This window comes from Pleurodeles waltl, chromosome 11 (genome assembly GCF_031143425.1).
Source record: "Pleurodeles waltl isolate 20211129_DDA chromosome 11, aPleWal1.hap1.20221129, whole genome shotgun sequence".
NCBI lineage: Eukaryota > Metazoa > Chordata > Amphibia > Caudata > Salamandridae > Pleurodeles > Pleurodeles waltl.
In genome coordinates, this window is record NC_090450.1 from 981,940,820 (window position 1) to 981,958,338 (window position 17,519).

Genomic DNA, 17,519 nt, shown 5'->3' on the forward strand with positions numbered 1-17,519 from the left:
AATTATGCCAAATAAAAGCTGTTGCTGTAGAATCGCATAATGCCAGTGGCCCTGCTTATTAATTACACACTGAGTAAACTTTGTGTGGGTATCTGGTTCAGTGCAGGAAGACATGGGCAGGATATAACGTTTCTACCATTTCCACCATGAGCATTGCAGTCCGATATATAAACTCTATGCGCCTATAACATTTGTCTGATAAACTTAATTTAGGCCGAAGATGAAACTCTAAACTCCCCTCAGTTTGTCTCCTGCTAGGTGCAGCTGGTCTCATGCAGATGAGAACATGCGTACAGCACACACTCTCCTAGAAGACCAGGGCTCTCTAAGTTCATTAATGCCCTCTTTTTCAGCATATTCCGTTTCAGGCTTCACGTTGGGTGGGACAGGGACCCCCAGAAGTCCTCTGCCATTAGCCAGCCAAAGGAGACAAGACGAGAGCTATCCCTGGTTAGGGTGTTACTTTTCATGTCCGGTTGCCTGGGGCCAGCGAGGACAAGACCAGACTGCGAGCGGGTGTCAGGCTTCCTGGGGTTGGGGACTTGGCTGAAGAGTGAAGGTGCAGGCGGAGACTGAGCCCGATTTCTCTGGGTGAATCTCCTTGAATTAGATTCCTTACATGATGTGTTGACTTCATAAACTGTGCCCTCGCACTAGGCCTTGTGGCTTTTAGTGGCTGGACGGGCAGCGCTGCCGGGCAGTCCAGAGACAAGGGTGTCTCAGGTTCAGGAAGGCGCTCTGTGTCTGAGGGAAGACATTCAGAGGGGCAGTGAAAGGGAGAGGGCATCGTGCGGGGCTGCGAGAGGACCAGGGAGCATGAGGGGCTGCGAGAGGACCAGGGCAGCTGAGGGGCTGCGAGAGGACAAGGCCAGCGTGAGGGGCTGCGAGAGGTAGAGAGAAATGTGAGGAACTGTGAAAGGTAGAGGGCCAAGTGAAAGGGAGAGGGCAGCGCGAGGGACTTTGAAAGGTAGAGGGCAGCGTGAGGGACTTTGAAATAAAATAAACAGAATCCTACTTCGTTGAACTATCAATTCCCACTTTTTTTATATATCATTCCTAGACTCAATTAGAGTAGTACCACTGTTTCTTCAGTAATGTGGAGCATGAAAACCTCTCCTCCCCTTAAATGTACAGATCTGGGCATCTTTCCTCCGATGACCCTTTTTGAAAGTGCTGCATTCCAACTATCTACATATAAACACAACTTTTACCTTGACGCTGCAGTAGTCATTTAGGCAGGTGTTTGCAAGGTTAGCAGCTGGTCAGCCGCTCTACGGGCCAGATGTATCAAAGGGTTTTACTCATTCTGTGTCTATGGGAAAATGCTTTTGTACATATGGCCCTCAGCTCCTCGTGTATTTGTGGATTCAAGCCAGCCTCAGATGTTACCGGACACTTATCCTCAGGGTCAGTCTTCAGAACTCTTGCTGTGGGACTGCGGCTGGCCCAGTTTCTCATTGTATATCCCGCGCTTCAGGTTTGTGGGACATATTTCGTGTTAGTCTGTACACACATTCTTAGTGCTGGTTAGCGCAGCTAATTTGCTTTTGGGATCAGCAAATCTCTTTAGAAGCATCCTAAATGAATACATCCCAAAATAGAGACTGAACACATTGACCTCTGCATTTCACAAGTCCCAGCCTTGGCTGCCTGATTTCGAAAACAAAAAAATGTCCTGCCTCCTCACAATCTTAAAATATACGACCATGTGGGTTAATTTTCATGCTGCTGTCACGTGCCAGAAAGTCAGCAGAGCCGACTTAGACGTTCAGCCTCATGGAGTTTACAGACTCAGTCCCATTGAAGTTAGATGCTCTTGTAAGAACCACCTGGCTGGCTTCAGGTGCTTTATAAATAGCTCTGTGGAGTGTCATCTCACGTCTGTGGCAAACAACACCGAGACCACCAGTTACCTTGTGTGCCTCCTGTTGTACTCCCGGAAGTGGGTGAATAACTCACACACAGGTCCCCTCTTCCACCTGCTCTCCCCCAGTATAGGGTGTGCAGGCGTCCCGAATTTGCCGGGAGAGTCCTGTTTTTTTTCTTCCCCAGCAGCTGTCCAGGAAGATTTCAGCAAATTTAGCTCATGTTCCGGTTTTCGGAGAGGGTCGACTGGTGGGAAGCACGCTTTCCTATGGTCCAAAGGAGGGCTAGTTAGCAGCTGTTAACAGAATGCAATTTAATTAGCAGGTGTGATGGCGGGTTTCAAAATTGCACTTTATGTCCTCGGTACCCCTTCTGTTTTTCTAGGTTGATGCGCATCGTCAGTCTGTGCCCCTTGACTCATGGAAATCTGTCCACCCTTCTATCTTAGTGAAATGTCCCGTTTTTCATTTTTAGGGTTGAGCGCAAATCGCTCTGTCCCTGGTGTAATCTCTCTATGGGCTTGTAGCCACACCCACGTCACTGGTTCATGGGTTTGCTTTTTAAAATTAACTTGCTTTCATTAGTGAAAGGCATGCATATGTCATGCCTTTTCAGGTGTTTAGCCCTCCTCTAGCGCACTGGCCAACTACTGAAAACATAGGAGGCTCCATGTTTTCCGTCTGGTTTCTGGACTACTTTTTCTGTTTATTTCGCAGCGCGACCTCGCTGGGCAGTAGTCGAGCACTTTACATGACATCAACCCTGTTACATGGATATTTGCACTTTTGCCGGTTACATGGATAATTGCACTTTTGCCGGATACAGGGATAATTGCACTTTTGCTGATAAATTTCACTGCGAGTGAACTTCTGTTTCCTTTTGTGTGTCTGCTTTATGCTGATGGGGGCCGTCGGCTCGCTTATGTGAAACTTTTACTTTGCAGTTTATGTGCAAGAAAAGTCCAGTTAGTTATGTGAAACTGTTTTACTTTTCATTTTCAACTTATGTGGCAAGAAAAGTCCGGTTAGGAGTTTACAATGCTAATAGCTCTAACTGGAGCAAACGCAAGACCCATTGCATTGCAAATGCTTGTTTTATATCTGGTTACCCTACCCTAGTAGTGTCTGCAGAAACCTAGCACCAGCAGAAGTGTCCCACAAGAAAGTGCCCTGCTATTTTTCATCTGCAGAGGGCCTTTGAGGTTATAATGCAATTTTCGGTTGTTTGTTGAGAACTAGAAAGCAAACACGAGCTCCAGAAGGTAAATATGCAGACATAAAAGTAAAAACAGTTTTCCTTTTTTTTTCACTTCCTTCAAAATACTGTGTCATGAACGAGAATCATATTATGAGTAGACCAATAAACTTTTTTCTTCCAGGGTTGAAGACCTTTCAGCACAGGTGCGCGGATAAAATTGAAACTTAATCCCTGTAAGGTGGGTGCTCGGCTTTAAGTCTCGATGGGTGGTCCTCGAGGGACTCCTATCTATTCGGTAAATCTAGAGCGGTAGCCCTCAACAGTGCAGCAGGTGCAGTGGCACCGGGGCCTGAGAATCCGAGTTGCTCACTGGCCTACAATTATAGCTAATTATTATTATTTTTACTACCGCACCCGGGCTAAGAGGGCGTTTCCCTTACTTGCATTAGGGCCCCGGACCACTTTGCTATGCCACTGCAGAGAAAAGAGGGTTTGACCCCATGAACGAGGTCTCACCACCTGGATTTGCTCAACTTTCAAGCACTGTGGTACTCACAGAGCTGTTTAAGCAAGGACAACTTTCCATTTAGCCCAAGTAGGACTATTCTTATTTAAAAAAAAAAAAAAAAAAACACGCACACAAAGAGATTGTTATGACCGGGTGGTTGCAAAATGCTATTAGTTCCCTGTGGCTTGAACCTGTGACCTGGACAGACCTATCCCCAGCCACCACATGCCCCCCCGTGTCTGGTGATACGTGGGTTACTAATGGGCCTGGCACCAGACTCCTATACACGGTGCATACATTTCTTAACTTTTGAAGGCGGCTCTAACCTTTACGCTTGAGAGTGTACATATAAGCGACGCATGATGCCAGGAAGGAAAGGTTTATGTCCGCCCTTAAGAGACACGTGATGCAGGCTAGTGATTTGCAAGAACATGATCAAGAAAGTGAGGTGCATCAGCTGGTTCAGTCCTTTATCCTTCCAAAGTTGATAATATGAATCTCTTCGGATTTAGCGCATTATTCAAGTACCAAGACCCAAGTGATGTTTGTCCTTGCCCCTTTGGTGGTCGCCCATTCCCCACTGTCCCTGAGTCACGTGACTACTATTTACTCCCTCCCACTCACATTTTGACTTCCACTTCAACCATTAAACGGACTTAAAGCCACCAGGATGCTATGTTAATTCTTAAACTGCGCCTGCTCGGTGCCCAGGGCGGGGAGGCCCCATTGTGGGGTGGAGAGGGCATGCTGAAGTCTGGACCCCCGCCAGCCAATCCCTGGGGTTCTTACTGCCCCTACCACCATGGAAGCCAGCTCTATTTAGGAATCCACTCGCGGGGTGTAAAGTCCTGTGTGCGTCTAGTGGGCTATTCCTAGCTTGGGTGAACCCAAGACAGGGCACCCGCGCCCCTCCCCCACTGGCATGTGTCGTGCTTCAGCTGGTCTCAGATCCTTTGCCCAGACCCTTTTCGGGGTAGGAGCGGGCACAAAGAACTGGACAGAGATGTCTAGGGGCTTTTGGGGGCCCTGGGCCGAAAGTAGAACACACCCCTTACTGATTTGAGGGAGCAGTTCGGCGCCTACGCAGTCAACTCCCGCATCTGAACGAGAATAAAAGGTGCGCTCTTTTATTTCACCCAGCCTCTCCCAGCTGCAGAAAGGCAGCGCCCCCGCCGCATCCAGCGATGCCCGTCCCTTCCTGGCTCGCATCCTTCTTCCCCCCGTCACCGCCCCTCACCCGGCGAGCTAGGGGGCATCAGACGGGGCTGGGCGCTCCCAGAAGTGATTCATCACACCTCCGGCCTGGAGCTGGCTGTGGGCACAGCCCTGCCTCCCACGGTGCCCTCCTGGCAGGCCCTCGCGGTGATAAATGCTGCCTGCTGGACGGGTTCCCCGGCGGAGAACGAGCTGTGCCCTGCCAGGCAGGCCCTGCTTGTCATTCCCCGCCGGTGCCAGCCGCTTGGAGAAGCTGGCGGGCCCTGATGAGGTGTGACTTTGTATCCGAGAGCTTCCAGAGCAGCTGCGCTAATAAAAATGCCAGGCCAGCGACGGGCCTCGTCAGGGCAATCCAGAGAGGGCGTGAGTGGTACCTCCTGCACCCTCCCCTGCTGTGTCCCTGTGCCCAACACATGCGGTGACTGGACTGACAGGCCTGCCGGGCACCCAAACGTTCCCCTATTCGGTGACAGTGCCCCTGGACAACCCCAGTGCCCGATGCATGACCCACTGTCCCCTGGCCAGTGTGGCAGGCCTGAGTGCCAACTTCCATGGGCGCGCGGGCAGTGCACATATCCTTTGTGCATTTGAAACAAGCATTGGCAATACAATGGGTCTCCCGCTCGCCCGCGTTAGAGCAGTTAACGTTGTAAATTCCTAAGTGGACTTTTCTCGCCCCTTAAAATGAAAAGTAAAACCGTTGACATAGGCAAGCTAGCTTAAAGCGCCACGGCCGCCATGAGCGTGAAGGAGAGACACAAAAGGAAAAAGAAGTTCACTCGCAGTCAAACATATCGGCAATTGTACAATTAGCCATGTTACAGGGTCAGTCTTCAAGGCAGTAACAAAACCGCCCCAAGGAGGGACAAACATAAAGCATTTACTACTGATAACAAAGGATTTTTGAAAGGCAAACCCGTGAACCAGTCATAGTGATGGGCGTGCAGTGGGCGTGGTTAAAAGCCCACAGATAGATTACAACAGGTCAAAACCCTTGTGCGCTCGACCTAAAAAGCAAGTGCTTACTTGCAAGGGCTTAGCTTGAAGAGGGGAGGGGGTTTGGGGTGTTACACCCCCATAATAATTGTGTTTTTTAATGAATATTTGGGTACAGGTGCTTTCAGTCGGGTAATATGAGATGTCAGTCGTATTTCTCCAAAAATGTTTACATACGCAGACAAAAGTGCATGCACACACCGCATTTGTTTTAAAGGTCTCAAAAATGTTGGTTATCTTACATAATATTGTACTTTCTGTCTTAATTGTCCTTCCAAGCCGGATTCCTCTCCCTTTCCACTGCCCCTTAGGCCTCTCTCCTGCACCCTGCTTGGCCTATAACGTATTTAAATGTTATATGAGGCCCGATTGTCGATAAATCTGAGGCTCACCCCCCACACCCAATCTTCCTGACCAAGCTACACCTCTGCTTACTTGAGATTGAATGTGTGGGTGCAGTACAGAACAGCTCACGCCTTCAGACCTGCCCTCGGTATGGGAGTTTGTCTCCTCCTCTCACGCTCCCAGTTTTGTCAGATACTGGATTGGAGAGATCCAGAAAAAATTATCGATTTGCACAGTACAGTTAATGGTTAGGTCATAGTTTCCATAGAAAAGGCATTTTTTTGTTTTAATAACTTTGGTACCATTTGATGAATGTGCACAAAACAATCCAAATACGTTCATCCCCATTGGGTCCTTCATGTAAAGTTTGTTGGGGGTCTCTCAAGGATAGGGGTCCCAAAAGTGCCATTTATGATTTTAATTCCTTATGGCTCTTTGTTTCCGATACAAAAAAACAACTGAACAGAATTGCACTAAACTTGGCATGATATTTAAACTTTAGTAAAGTACGTGCTTTTCTGGAGTTTGGTGTAAATTAGTTCTGCAGTTTTTGAGTAATTAGCTGGTAGTTTCTCAACCTTGCTGGTCCTTATTGGTAAGGCCTAGCTTGAGGCCCTTTCGCACTATAAACTGTCAGAACCACCCTAGGTGGCGGTAAGCGCAAAAGGGAGGGATGGATAGAAATGTTTAAAAGGGCCACCCAGTGTAGCAAAAAAGAATCTCTTTGCCCTGCACTTCTACTAACAGTTGCCAACAATAAGCTTTCTAGAATGTTCCTTGGATGATGTCAACTTGGGTAGTCAGATCTGAGTCATCATTCGCCGGGTTGCCCCTTTAAATCTATCCATTCCACTGCTGGTTACCATAAGTTCATTCTGTACTGCTGTTTTTGTAACTTTTTGTAACTGCAGATGTGAACGAATAAATGCAAATTAAACTTGTCACCTCCTCAGTCCAGTTCAGCTCAAAACTACCCGTCCCCAAAGGTATTTTGTCCGTCCTGGATGCAGTCCCGGCTTGCTGGGGTTGCAAGGGGTGGGGCGGCACGCAGGGGCACAGGGGGGTTGCGGAATATTAATAATAATAAATAATAATAAAAAACTTACCCGCATTCCGCACCGCCGAACCTCTGTCTCCTCAGCAGGCACAGGCTCCCAGCCTGTCCTGAGGCCAATCCCGACGCTGTTCAGAGCAGCGTTAGGATTGGATGGGAGCGCCAAGCCTGGGCACTCCCAGGCAGACTTGGAGCCTGTGCCTGCTCTCTCCAGCCCGGCAACAGAGAACCGGGCTGAAGATGGCCAAACACACATGCACACTGAAGGGAGTGCACAGTGCACTCCCCTCATCCCTGTCATCCCCAATGCCCCGCCCCTTTAACAACAAAAGGATAAAAAACGTAGTTTATTATCCTTTCGTTGTTAAAGGATTTGCAGCGGTTGCTGCTAGCGGGGTGACGCTCCTCCGCTGTAGAGGAGGAGCCTCCACTGCCTCAATAGTGCCTCCCATTGACCTGCTGTCCCATTCCAGGCGCTAGCACGCACATCTGCAGAGCGCCCAGATGGGAGCAGATGACCCTGGGAACATTGGAGTGTTCCCCCACTCACAAATGGTCCAACATTTCAGCCCCTTTCCTTATTTTTGTTTTTAAATCACCCAGGCTTGAGAATTTGCCGAATAGATGGACGTTTCTTTGATCCTGAACCTTCAAAAGTGAAAAAAAATATTCTCAACAGAAACTTGTCACCACAGTCATGGGTGCTGAGTTGGAAGGCAAGCTGTCACAGGTCTCTCTTTGTGCCCAAGAGCACCAATGTTGTGACCTTCTATCAACTGATGTGAAGTTTTTTGTGGTCTCCCAGTCCTATCTCTGTTTCTTTTCAGAAGCAGCAAAGAACATTTCCATCAGAAAACAGTTCATGGGACAGTAAGCTGAATCCAGGGTACAAATGAATGCCTCTGTTTGAAAGAAGTCAGCAAACACAGCCCTACTTCTAACTACCCAAAACACTGACGCATGCACCAGGAAACACAATGGGTCAGTTTACTCCCCAAGCTGGCTTAGTTCCATATCAGGCCTCAAAAAACCATAAAAATGTTACCAGACCTGCAAGTCAGATGAACTGAATAATCTACTCAACTAAACTGTAATGCTCTTGACCCATAACCTGGTCTCAGATTGTGTGATCCTAGGCAAATATTTTATTTCGCCGAGTCATCTTTTCCTTCATTGTCACAGATGAGTGAGTACACATTCAAACATGCGAGTTCATCATGTCTGCTGTACAAGGATTATTTTGTTTGATTTATTAAAGTAAGCATTTGCTGCATGTATAATAAAATCTAGCCCACATATGGGGTACACAAGGCCCCAGACTTGCCTCTTAGTTCACTGATGCATTGTCACGAGGGCGTAGTCTTACTGATAAAACTTTATAGCGTACAAACAATAATGTACAGGAATCGTGTTTCAGCAAACATTTATCAGCTGCACATCACCAAAGTGTTTTCATTTGTTTTGATCCTATTAAAATCTTTGTTTCTGTCACACTTCGTAATTACAAAAAAAAGTCTTCCCTAACTACTGAAATATATTTTGAAATACTTCTACAGTAATTTACAAGCTATTTTAACTGTGTGTTAAAAAAACCTGTTATCTTACAGCCTTTCCTTTCACTCTGCCTGTGCCCCAGCACCTCTGTCAGATAGTTCACTTTACTCCTCTCTCTCTGAATGCAAAGGTAAAGGATTTTGTAAGCACCAATCTCCAGGATAATATAAGCAGCAATTTGTAAGAAGACATAAGCTGACATGTTACCTCTTTTTATGAACACAGCAAATGTGGCAAGATAAGATTTAAAGGCATCTTTAATGCTCATCCACTCTCTGAATGAGCATAACACCTGCTCTTTGCCAGTTTGAGCTCTCTTGCAAGTCTAGGCCAGTCGGCCCTAAAAATAGCCTGTGAAATCTGACTTGAAGCCTAGGTAGCGTATATCTACACTGTTTGGTTGGGTAACACTGTGGGACCCCCCATCCTGCTAGAACTCCAGTGGCTCCCTTTGCCGGCCCTCACCATCTTCAAAACCAGCTGCAGCATTTACAAAGCCATCACGACAGCACCTGCACGTGTCCTGCAGGCAAGGCAACCAGTTCTGGTGGATACTGACACACCCTCAGCCACGACTCCACCCAACTACAGACTAAGAGGTGTAAGGAAACAAAACAAAAAAGCTGCAAACCTTTTCCATCTATGCACCCAGGGTCTGGAACAAATCCCCCTATCCATCAGGACTGCGCCAACCCTGCTCCAGCTTGGAGAATAACAGAAGCCTTATTGCAATTTAGTAACAGTCACTTCTGCTTCCAGGACCCAGCTACCTCTCCTATCACTCCTGCTTTTCACCCAGCACTTTGCTTCACTGCTTTTTGCCTAAGTTGGGTCTAGTCAAGACCACATGCAAACATCCATCCTGTGCTGGAGCTATGATTCTTTGCCTTCAGGCAGTAGGAGGTGGCTTTTTGGGCCAGGCTGAGCTTCGTCGTTGAGGGGCTTGCTTGGATGGGCAGTGAAGAGAATATAGGAGGGATCCTAGGAGATGAAATGACTTGCCTCGAAGTTGTTCGGGGAATATTGGGTGAAGTTAATAGTGCCGACAAGGAGTTTTCTAGTTGCAACTTTTGTTTGCAAGCAGATTTCGAGGCCAGAGAGGTAGTTTGGGAGAAGTTGCTTGGATAGTTTGGATTTCCAGTCTTAAAAATTGGAAAAAGATTCTGTTTTTGGCAAAGAGATCTCCGGCCTCACATGGAAAATAGGAAGTGCAGGTTTGTCTGTGGAGGTTACACAGGGTCCTGGTTCGAAAGTTTAAGACCTTGAGAAGAGAAGAGAAACAGTAATCCGAAGGCATACCAGAAATCTATTGTAATAATTCAGTTTGCTGCACACTTTCGAGTGCCTTAGTGCCTTGGCTGTGTGCAGAGCGATAGAAGGCCATACATGACATGACTTTAGAACCTGAGATTGAGTTGCCATGGCTCTGGTGGTTATGAAAGTTTCCATGTGCAGAGAAGAACTGAAAAAGATACCTCATGCTCTCGCAGAGGGGGCCAAACCTTGTCCCTGGCCTCCGCCATTTTAGGTTAGCTTCACTTGCTTGTAATCAAATCCCTCCCATCAATCTGTGTGTGTTCTGTCAGTGCCTCGTTGGGGCTGAGGAGGGGCCCAGGCCAGACTGGGGGTACCCGTGGCTGGTGACAGGTTCCCTCACCTGCCTGAGGGACCAGAGACCTCTGTGCCAAGTCCGCAACACCAGAAGTCTCTTGCTGTCTCTGTTACACCTGCTGAGTGACTGCTTGTGTTAAGTGTGTGTTGACAAAACATCACAGAATCTACCCACTCGTGCTGGGGATGGGGGGGGGGCGCTGTCAGTTCTTCGGTCTGTAACTCAGTGTACCCAAGGAGAATAAAAATAATCGATTGTTGTTGTTTAAGCAGTAAAGACATCCTGTGCTGTCCCAGTGACTCAAGACGCGCCGTCTCTGCTTTTGTGTGATTTTTATAAGCACTATATGTTCTCGTGTTTTATGGGCCTGTTCAGTTCAACTCTTCGGGCTCTTCGGAGATTTATCACACTGGAGTTTTACGAACATGCCTGAAAGCAAGACACTACGCGCTTCAAAACAGGTACCACTTATAAAACGGTTATAAATCATGGCTTTTGATGAATGATAAGCGGCACAAAAATTACCGGAGAAATAAACCGATTTCTGTCACCGTCCCATCCGCAAACCCACAATGCGATAGTGAGTTATTTAATTGAGCAATGGAGGCGCTAGCCACTGGTACAGCTATGACAAATCAATGCCCTCGTCAGGCCCCCGGTGAATGACGTCACAGCCGGTGTCAGAGGTTAGTCTTCGCCATCAAACAAACATGACCTTCTGGATCTCAAGACCGAACCAGAGGTTATTTACGAACCCACCCAGACGTGAAAAGTGGTTTCCGCATCCTGAAAAACCCAACCTGACCTCAAAAACCCAACCTGACCTCAAAAACCAAGGGACTTTATGGAATTCAAAACCAAACGAGGCGTCGTTAGGCAAAGTAGCGATGAGATATCTAACAGAAACAAAGAGCTTAAAAACTTGGTGTTCTGGAAACCAAAACAGAACCACACATTCTTTGACAAAGGGGCCTTGTGTATTGAAAACCCACAAAAACACTATAGTATAATATAAAAGGTATACTCCTCTATGGACCTGGTCACTAACTCATTCAGTTTCCTGGTTACCACTGTGATGTAGTCGCCTTTAATCTTCAGGGGGGCACACTGATGATGGAGGGAGGTGGTGACTGCTGTCAGTCTGGCATCTCATCACAAGGCCCCTAACACAGCACGATTGTGGGTATTGTGACGCTCGAAGCCGGTGTGGCCATATGGGCATCAGGCATTTCCTCTCAAGGGTGGGGGCCGATTTTGTATCTGTGCATCAGTTTTAGAAGCACTGCAGAGTTCCTTGTGTATCCGACAGTTTTTAGGCAACAATAAAAGTGCCAAGATAGTTCTGATGATTAATGTACCTCCTGCAGAGAGATGGGGTTTTGTTTTGTGGCAGTTTTGACTCTTCTAAGGTAGCACAGCGGGTTAATGTGCCTGCTGCAAAGAACGTGAACTATGCAGATCACAGAGCAGTATTTTATGTGCAGTGCTCAGTGGGATACTGCTTTTGTCACAGATCCTTGTGTTACTGTGCAGTTTATAAGTTACAATTATCTTCGAGCCCAGAGAGCTATGAACTGCCATCAAAGAGCTGCATGCATACTGCATGGTACCGGTTACAAAGTTACGTTTTTTTTTTTTTTTACCTGTCTTTGATTATCCTGATTTTACTAAAAAAAAGTTTGTTTGGGAAGAAATAAATGATTAACAAAGTCAACCCTAATCACTGTTACATTCTCAATCCTGAGTTTATGCTTCCCCAGACCAAGCACCTTTAAAAAAAAATACCTTCCTGTGTGGATGGCGTGTGAATCCCACACCTTGTAGCCCCCTTTGTCTGATGTAACATTTTCTATACATTAATTTACACACACATGATTCATTGCCTCTGTACTTGTGTGTGATATGAAGTGCTCCAACACTGGTAAGAGAGGCGCTATAAAACAAATAAAATACTTGTGACAGAGGGGCCATGGAGAGATGAGGGTCACTGTTAGAGGGTGAGGGAATCATGGAAGGACCCCAATAAATATTGCCCTATGCTAGTGCACTTTAAGATCACCCTTTACTATGTGTTAAAAAACGAATATAATTGAATATATTATTGCAAAATGTGTTGTACAATGCACCGTTCTTTCCATTTTTTTTCTCAAATTTTCTTGGGGGGGTTGGGGGCTGGGGGAGGGTGAGAACCGCCCAAGCCGCATTGTAGTGGTCAGGCTCACTCTCTATGCACCCTACGGAGGCTGGTCGGACAGAATTTGCCAGGGCTGCTTTGGGTTCCCAGTCGGGCCCTAGTGACTTTTAAACGATAGACCTGGCTAGGAACTAACTGGGCGCTCTGCTTTAGTTGGGGTTCGGGAAAGAGCCCAGAGCGGGTTCAAGGGTTGTGGGTGTCGGACGAGTGTTCTCCGCAGGTAGATCCAGGTGACCAGATTAGTGCCGGGTGCCATTTTTCTTCTGTCCGGGATGTATCCTCACGCTCATCTGTTTGGGCATTTGTGGGTGCAGCCGTCTCAGAGCTCTGGTCAACAGATGAATGATAAACTGGTCGGGAGTCTGGCTTAGTAATGGGTAGGCTTCAGAAGGTGGGACCCAATCCCATACCAGATTGAGGTGGAGTTGGAACTGGTCCCACTGGTTAAGAAATAAGGGTCTACCTCAGCTGCCTATCTCCACAAGCCCAAAGCGTTTAGAATCCGGCCCAGCTGTCAATGGGTGAGCTATGAATGAAGTTGACGTTTTGTATTTTTACTCCGTGGATAGCAGCGCCTTTTTTTATCTGGGGAGCTGTGGTCGGACCATAGCCCGAGCTGTCCTATCACTGCTAGTTCTGTGTTAAGAGGGAGTCAGGCAGTGCTCTGATGGCTGGGATGGGTTGCACTTTGCCCTCTGTCTGTAGTGGGCAGCAAGGGTTTAGTCTGTGATGTACACCCCAGGGCCTAAAATGCCAGGTCCTCTACTTAGGGTTGGTAAACCAAGCACTAGTAATTAGTGTAATGCAACTATAAGGTGATGGATTAAATGTTTGAATTAATCTCAGACACCTGCATCACTTGGGCCATATTCCATTCCATCATTTTTCACCCACCATGCCACTCCAGACAAAGGCCCCGCCATACTAATATTAACACCTACCCTACTTCTCGTAGGAACGCTCTTTTCGGAACTGCCAGAGAGGGGCTCCTCTAGAAGGGACTGCAAGAAACCCCAGACCGGTTTCAACCCACTTAGGCCTCATGGGTGAGCTTTAACTGAGGCCTGTGGCACAGGGAGCAGGGAGCCTTGCTTGCTCCAGGACTGGAACCGAGCTACGCCAGACTGACGAGCCTCACTCGGGGCAAAACCAGTCTGGGTTTGCTTGTGTTCTGGTTCAGAAAGGAGGTGGCCTGGCAGTTCGGGCTGGACTGTCCCCATTGGAGCAGGGTCAAGACTGATCGACATATGGCTGGTCTAATCGGAGATGGGTGATAGGCAAAAATATTTCTAGCTTTACACCTATAGCCTTTTGTGTGCATTCATTTGGGTAACAGCAACTCTCGTTCCAGTGCACAGAAACTGAAGACGCCCTTTAGAAAGCCCTATGTAAAACAAGTTACAGTGCGTGCTTGGTTAAATTAGACTTGATTTAGGCAGACACGAGCTTCCCGGGTCACAAAGCCCTTCTGCTGCCTGGGAGTTTGGCTTCTGCTTCCATCTAGACGTTTCCACCAGTATTTCTGTTAATGCGAAGCTCTTGAGTGCGGAGAAATAGCTCTTATTATATACCACGATTCTGGTGCCTTTCCCCTTCTAACTTCATAGAGTCCTGGTTGCCAACGTAGGTCCACAGCGCCCCCTTCCGGTCGCAGATGAACCGGCGGAGGCTGTGCTGTGGCCTTTGTCTCTAACCCTAGCGTCTGCTTCTCAGCCAGGGCTCGTGCTCTTGTTTCAGACTCTTGACTTTTGTTGTCTTTCTTGAGCCCTTTTTATTGCTCTCCCATGGCTTCTCTGTTATGGCTTTTTTCTCCCCAAACTCTTGTTGTGTGACAAGTCTCTCTAACCTCTGTGTTTGCTTCTGTCCCCAGTCTCATGTTCTGTGGCAGTGATTCCCAACCTGTGGTCCGGGGACCCCTGGGGTCCGCGAAGCCTTCTCAGGGGGTCCGCGACTGCTAAGAAAATTAAAAAATATTAACAAATATTGACAAATTAGGTCCCCAGCTTCCAGTAATGACTCAGGCGGGGGTCCCCAGATTCCAATGATGATTCAGTGGGGTCCCTGGGTTCCATTAATATTAAAGTGCTGTGGTGTTTGTCTCAGACCTCTGTTTTGCCTGTCTCAGACCTCTGTTTTGCCTGTCTCTTGCCTCTGTTTTGCCTGTCTCTTGCCTCTGTTTTGCCTGTCTCTTGCCTCTGTTTTGCCTGTCTCTTGCCTCTGTTTCGCCTGTCTCTTGCATCTGTTTCGCCTCTTACCTGTGTTTCGCCTCTTACCTCTGTTTCGCCTGTCTCTTGCCTCTGTTTCGCCTCTTACCTCTGTTTCGCCTCTTACCTCTGTTTCGCCTCTTACCTCTGTTTCGCCTCTTGCCTCTGTTTCGCCTCTTGCCTCTGTTTCGCCTCTTGCCTCTGTTTCGCCTCTTGCCTCTGTTTCGCCTCTTGCCTCTGTTTCGCCTCTTGCCTCTGTTTCGCCTCTTGCCTCTGTTTCGCCTCTTGCCTCTGTTTCGCCTCTTGCCTCTGTTTTGCCTCTTGCCTCTGTTTCGCCTGTCTCTTGCCTCTGTTTCACCTCTTACCTCTGTTTCGCCTGTCTCTTGCCTCTGTTTTGCCTCTTGCCTCTGTTTTGCCTCTTGCCTCTGTTTTGCCTCTTGCCTCTGTTTCGCCTCTTACCTCTGTTTCGCCTGTCTCTTGCCTCTGTTTCGCCTCTTACCTCTGTTTCGCCTCTTACCTCTGTTTCGCCTCTTACCTCTGTTTCGCCTCTTACCTCTGTTTCGCCTCTTGCCTCTGTTTCGCCTCTTGCCTCTGTTTCGCCTCTTGCCTCTGTTTCGCCTCTTGCCTCTGTTTCGCCTCTTGCCTCTGTTTCGCCTCTTACCTCTGTTTCGCCTCTTACCTCTGTTTCGCCTGTCTCTTGCCTCTGTTTCGCCTCTTACCTCTGTTTCGCCTGTCTCTTGCCTCTGTTTTGCCTCTTGCCTCTGTTTTGCCTCTTGCCTCTGTTTTGCCTCTTGCCTCTGTTTTGCCTCTTGCCTCTGTTTTGCCTCTTGCCTCTGTTTTGCCTCTTACCTCTGTTTTGCCTCTTACCTCTGTTTTGCCTCTTGCCTCTGTTTTGCCTCTTGCCTCTGTTTCGCCTCTTGCCTCTGTTTCGCCTGCCTCTTACCTCTGTTTCGCCTGCCTCTTACCTCTGTTTTGCCTCTCTCTTGCCTCTCTCTTGCCTCTGTTTTGCCTGTCTCTTGCCCCTGTTTTGCCTCTTACCTCTGTTTTGCCTTTCTTTTGCCCCTGTTTTGCCTGTCTTTTGCCCCTGTTTTGCCTGTCTTTTGCCCCTGTTTTGCCTGTCTTTTGCCCCTGTTTTGCCTGTCTCTTGCCCCTGTTTTGCCTGTCTCTTGCCCCTGTTTTGCCTGTCTCTTGCCCCTGTTTTGCCTGTCTCTTGCCTCTGTTTTGCCTCTTACCTCTGTTTCGCCTGTCTCTTGCCTCTGACCTCTTTTTCGTCTGTCTCTTGCCTCTGTTTTTCCCTCCCGGAGCTCATGTGCTCTGCTCTTTGTTTCAAGCCCTTCCCCGTGTTGCCGTCTCTAACCTCGGATTGTATTTCTTTCACATGTCTATGCATTGCCCCCTTTGTCTCAGACTCTTGACTTCTTTTGTCTGTCTCTTGCGCTGGTCTTCATGTTTCTCCCAGGGCTCGTGTGCTCTGTTTTTTCTTTGTTTCAGACTCTTGCCCTATTTTGCTTGTCTCTAACCGCTGATTGTGTTCCTCTCTCAGGTCTCAGCGTTGTGGTCTATGTTTCAACCTCTTGCCCTGTATTGCCTGTCTCATGCCTCTGTTTGCTTCCCTCCGAGGTCTCGTGAACTCTGCTCTTTGTCTGTTTGAGACTCTTCCCCTACATTGCCTGTCTCTAACCTCTGATTTGTGTTTCTCTCAGGTGTTGTTGTGGTCTGTGTTTCAACTCTTCCCCTATATTGCCTGTCTCTTGCTCCTGTGTCTCTTACCTCCCAGGGCTCGTGCTCTGTCCTTTCTCTCACACTCTTACCTCCCAATGCCGGTCTCTTGCCTCCGTGTTTGTTTCTCTCCCAGGGCTCATGTGCTCTGCTCTTTGTCTGTCTTACACTCTTGCCTTCCACTGCCTGTCTCTTGCTTCTGTGTCTCTTACCTCTCAGGGCTCGTGCTCTGTTCTTTGTCTCACACTCTTACCTCCCAATGCCGGTCTCTTGCCTCTGTCTCTCGCCTCTGTCTCTTTTCCCTCCAAGGGCTCGTGCTCTGTTCTTTGTCTGTCTTACACCCTGGCCTCCCATTGCCTGTCTCTAACCCGTGTGTTTGTCTCTCTTTGTGTCACACGCTTGCCTCCCATTGCCTGTCTCTTGCCTCACATTTCCTGTCTCTTGCCTCTGTCTCTTTTCCCTCCCAGGGCTCGCGCTCTAACCCGTGTTTTTCTCTCCCAGGGCTCATGTGTTCTGTTCTTTGTCTGTCTTACAACCTGGCCTCACGTCGCCTGCTGTCTCTAACCCGTGTGTTTGTCTCTCTCCCAGGGCCCCGATGTCGCTTCCGAGAAGCTCTCGTCTCCAGCAGCAGCGGACGGTAAGCAGCCCAAGGGGGCAACATCTTCGTTATTGCGCCTGGCGGGGACATTTCACAGTCCAACAGATACACCCTGCATGTGAAAGCAGCGCAGATTCGATGTGACAGCCACCCCGGGCAATCATTTCACTGCGCAGAGCGTGGCGCGAAGGAACAGCACCTGCCTCCGGCCTTCGAGGCGCCTGGGACGCCGATGGGTGCCTGGGGCTGACGCCCGAGCGCCCATCTGATCCAGCCGCCTCGCCAGTGAACCTCCGGCTCGCATACATTACCTCTCACTTCGCATATTTCTCTCCCTCTGCTCTCTTTCATTCCGGGTCTCATGATGCATCTGTTCTCCATGCTAGATATGTCTCTTGCAGCCAGTGCTTAATTTGTAAATAAAACCGTGCCGGTGCCCAAAGCCCTCCTCTGAAAC

The 17,519-nt window shown here is 48.3% G+C and overlaps 1 protein-coding gene across 3 annotated transcripts in view; it reads left to right on the plus strand.

Moving 5' to 3' along the window:
• Nucleotides 1–17,519, plus strand: part of FBRSL1 (fibrosin like 1) — a 1,114,915-nt gene that overhangs the window by 998,210 nt on the left and 99,186 nt on the right. For all 3 annotated transcript variants that reach the window (XM_069215249.1, XM_069215252.1, XM_069215250.1), the window contains exon 6: nt 17,053–17,101. In XM_069215249.1, coding sequence (XP_069071350.1) covers nt 17,053–17,101 — 49 coding nt within the window. The remainder of the gene's footprint in view (nt 1–17,052; nt 17,102–17,519) is intronic.